Here is a 3033-nt window from a genome sequence, read left to right as displayed (position 1 = left end):
GTTCTGTTTCTTGGGGCTAGAGTGCAGTGGCTCACTGCAACCTTAAACTGCTCCTGGTCTCCAGTGTTCCTCCTGCCTCTCAACCCCCCAAAGTGTTAGGATTACAGGCGTGAGCCACTGTGCCCAACCTGATTTTATTTTGTTTTTAAAAATTTATTACATTACCAATCAGAATATTTGCTTTGCACCTAATTAACAACAGGAACAGCAACAAAAAATCCTATCTAAAGACAATTTAATCTTCATTTAACAGAATGGAAACCCAGCTCAGAGAGGATAAATGATTTATCCCAAACCACAGAGCTAGCACAAGGTCTCAATCCCAAGTCTTTTGACTCTAAATTCAGTGTTCTCTCCCCTCATTCCCATCACTAATGGTTACTCAGAGTAACTTTCCAGAAATCATACCCTATAGTTACCCACTTGGATCAGTAACACAAAATCCGTGTTTGCTGACCTTTTATTCTAAGAACTTATTTTGCATTCTGCATCAAACTAAACTAAATGTGGAATGATCAAAGACTAAACTGCACAATTACAATTCTGACAAGTAATTAGAACCCTAAAGGACTCAGATATAAGAATGGATTCTGCTAATTGGGAGAATCTAAGATGAGAAACATTAAACATCTACTATTTAGAGCACAAGCCTCAATAGTGGCAGCCCATCTTCTACTTTTTGATAAGTATTTGGTTCAAGGACAATAAAGGAAACTCACCAATTCCCATCTCTTCTTAAAAGTAAGGAGTAAGCATTTCATGAGCTATTAAACCCTGGCAGGCGTGGGGAACCTGCAGCCTTGAGGCCACATGCGGCCTTCTGGATCCCTGAGTGCAGCCTTTTGACTGAATCCAAATTTTACAAATCCTTTTAATAAAAAGGGTGCAGCAGAGAAAGATGACGCTTTTATTCCCTTCTTTGGTACTTAAAAAAGAAAAATCCTGAAATCAGAAGGCTGTAGGTTCCCCACCCCTGCTGGCTTATTTCCTAAAAATAGGGTATAATTAAATGGCTCATCGCAATTTAATTTTTGTATACACAGTGAGTGCCATGGTTAAGTCATCTCTATCACTTTAAACCAGGAAAGGGTAATTTAAGCCAGTGTTTCTCAACCTTTTTTCCATTATTGCTCCTCTAAGAAACATTTCAAGACTCCCCCCCACCGCCATGTTCTTCCTGTGAAATTTTAACATCAGATATTCTGTTATGTTTATGTACTTTATAAAGCATATCTGTGCTTTATACAGTCATGACCAAGATTATTTATACCCACCCACACCCACATACCAATTTTCACTTCCTTAGGAGCAATATTTCCCCTGTTAAGAATGTACAGCAATAATGTATGATGTATTTTTTGCTTCTTCCAATTATAGAAATTCCCCTGCCACCAGTTAAGTAGAGAAAGTTTATAGCAAAGGTATAGAATCAAGTATGTGTTAAACATTTTTCTGACATCTACAACTCCAATACAAGTTAAAATCTATATTGCATAGTCAGGCTTTCCCAAACTTAAATTTTGTTTTTAACATAAGAGGCTACTTTATCAAACTGGATATCCCTTTTGTGATAATTTAAAGATATGAAAGATATAACCTATACATCATTACTTCCTTCACCTTTAAGATTCCTACCTCCTTTCTCACTGTCGTAGTGAGACGCATCAAACTGAGCATCATCATTAGGGAGCTGCACACTGGCTATCACAAGGTGGTTTTGTTCATCTGATGTGTGTGTCCCCAGGACCAATCGATGAATGCTGAAATCTTTCCCTTCTGGTCTGTAATAGCAATATATGGTTAGTATTCAAGTGAGCAACACCAAGAGAGACCACAAAGTCAAAGATATACATGCATGCAAAAGGCATTGTTACAAACGAGTTTTAAGAAAGGGAAAAAGTTACTGAGAGCCATCTTTTCTACTTTTAATGTACCTTCCATAGGGCTGAGTACAAGGGGGACTACATAGTACTTAGCCGCCACACTCTAGACTGGATGACAGAGCGAGACTCTGTCTCAAAAAAAAAAAAAGGGGGGGGGGGAAGGAAAGGAAAAGAAAAGAAAGAACATTAGGTAAACTAATTGTTAGATATTTACTAAGTGCTTAACCAATGGACACATTGCTCCAAATGCTATCAATTACAAAGATGATTAAGACATGATTCCTTTCCTTAAAAAACCAGGGGCAGTCATGTACACGACTATTAATACAATACAAAGCAATATATACAACATGAAAGGTACACAAGAATATTGGAATTTAAATGAAGACTACTTCTGGAATTAAGGAAGTGTTCACTGAAGAAGAGGGAAGAACTCAGCAAGTCTCAAAAATGATAGATAAAAGTGCCAGACACCATGTTAGGCACTTTACATATCTCTTATCATTTAAACACCACAACACTACGAAATATTATTCCAATTTGAAAACAAAGATATTTGAGGTTTAGAAAATTAAGCAATTTCCCTAAGATCACACTTTTACTAACTAACAGAACTAGGCTAAAGTCCAAACATGACTCTGGATATGGGAAAGCATAGTGGGAGAGAAGGTTAAAAAACAAGATTTAAAACGGATTTTTTAGTGTCTTGAATGCCAATTGAAGGCATTCTGGACTTCAGGGAACAAGGAAACATGACAGTTTTAAGCAGGCCCACAGCATCATCTGAATTACCTCAGAAGGATTAATCTAACAGTATAAAGTAGAAGTTCTTAAAGTGTGGTCCCAGAACCAACAGCATCAGCATCATCTGAGAATTTGTTAGAAATGCAAATTCTAGGCCTGGTGTGGTGGTTCACACCTATAATCCTAGCACTCTGGGAGGCCAAGGTAGGAAGATGGCATTAGGCCAGGAGCTCGAGACCAGCCCAAGCAACAGCGAGACCACATCTCTACAAAAAATAGAAAAATTAGCCAGACATAGTGGTGTATGCCTGTACTCCCAGCTACTCAGGAGGGGCTGAGCCCAGTGGGCAATGATGACACCATGGCACTCTATCCTAGATGACAGAGGGAGACCCTGTCTCCAAAA

The 3033-nt window shown here is 38.4% G+C and overlaps 1 protein-coding gene across 1 annotated transcript in view; it reads right to left on the bottom strand.

Moving 5' to 3' along the window:
- The window catches only part of RBBP4 (retinoblastoma binding protein 4), a 17552-nt gene that overhangs the window by 10661 nt on the left and 3858 nt on the right, over positions 1-3033 (bottom strand). The window contains exon 3 of the mRNA XM_012642281.1: positions 1636-1781. Within this exon, the coding sequence (XP_012497735.1) occupies positions 1636-1781 (146 nt within the window). The remainder of the gene's footprint in view (positions 1-1635; positions 1782-3033) is intronic.

Source organism: Propithecus coquereli, unplaced genomic scaffold (assembly GCF_000956105.1).
Source record: "Propithecus coquereli isolate 6110/MARCELLA unplaced genomic scaffold, Pcoq_1.0 Scaffold178, whole genome shotgun sequence".
NCBI lineage: Eukaryota > Metazoa > Chordata > Mammalia > Primates > Indriidae > Propithecus > Propithecus coquereli.
Note: the sequence above shows the minus strand (reverse complement) of the source record. Positions and strands in the feature narration are given on the sequence as shown.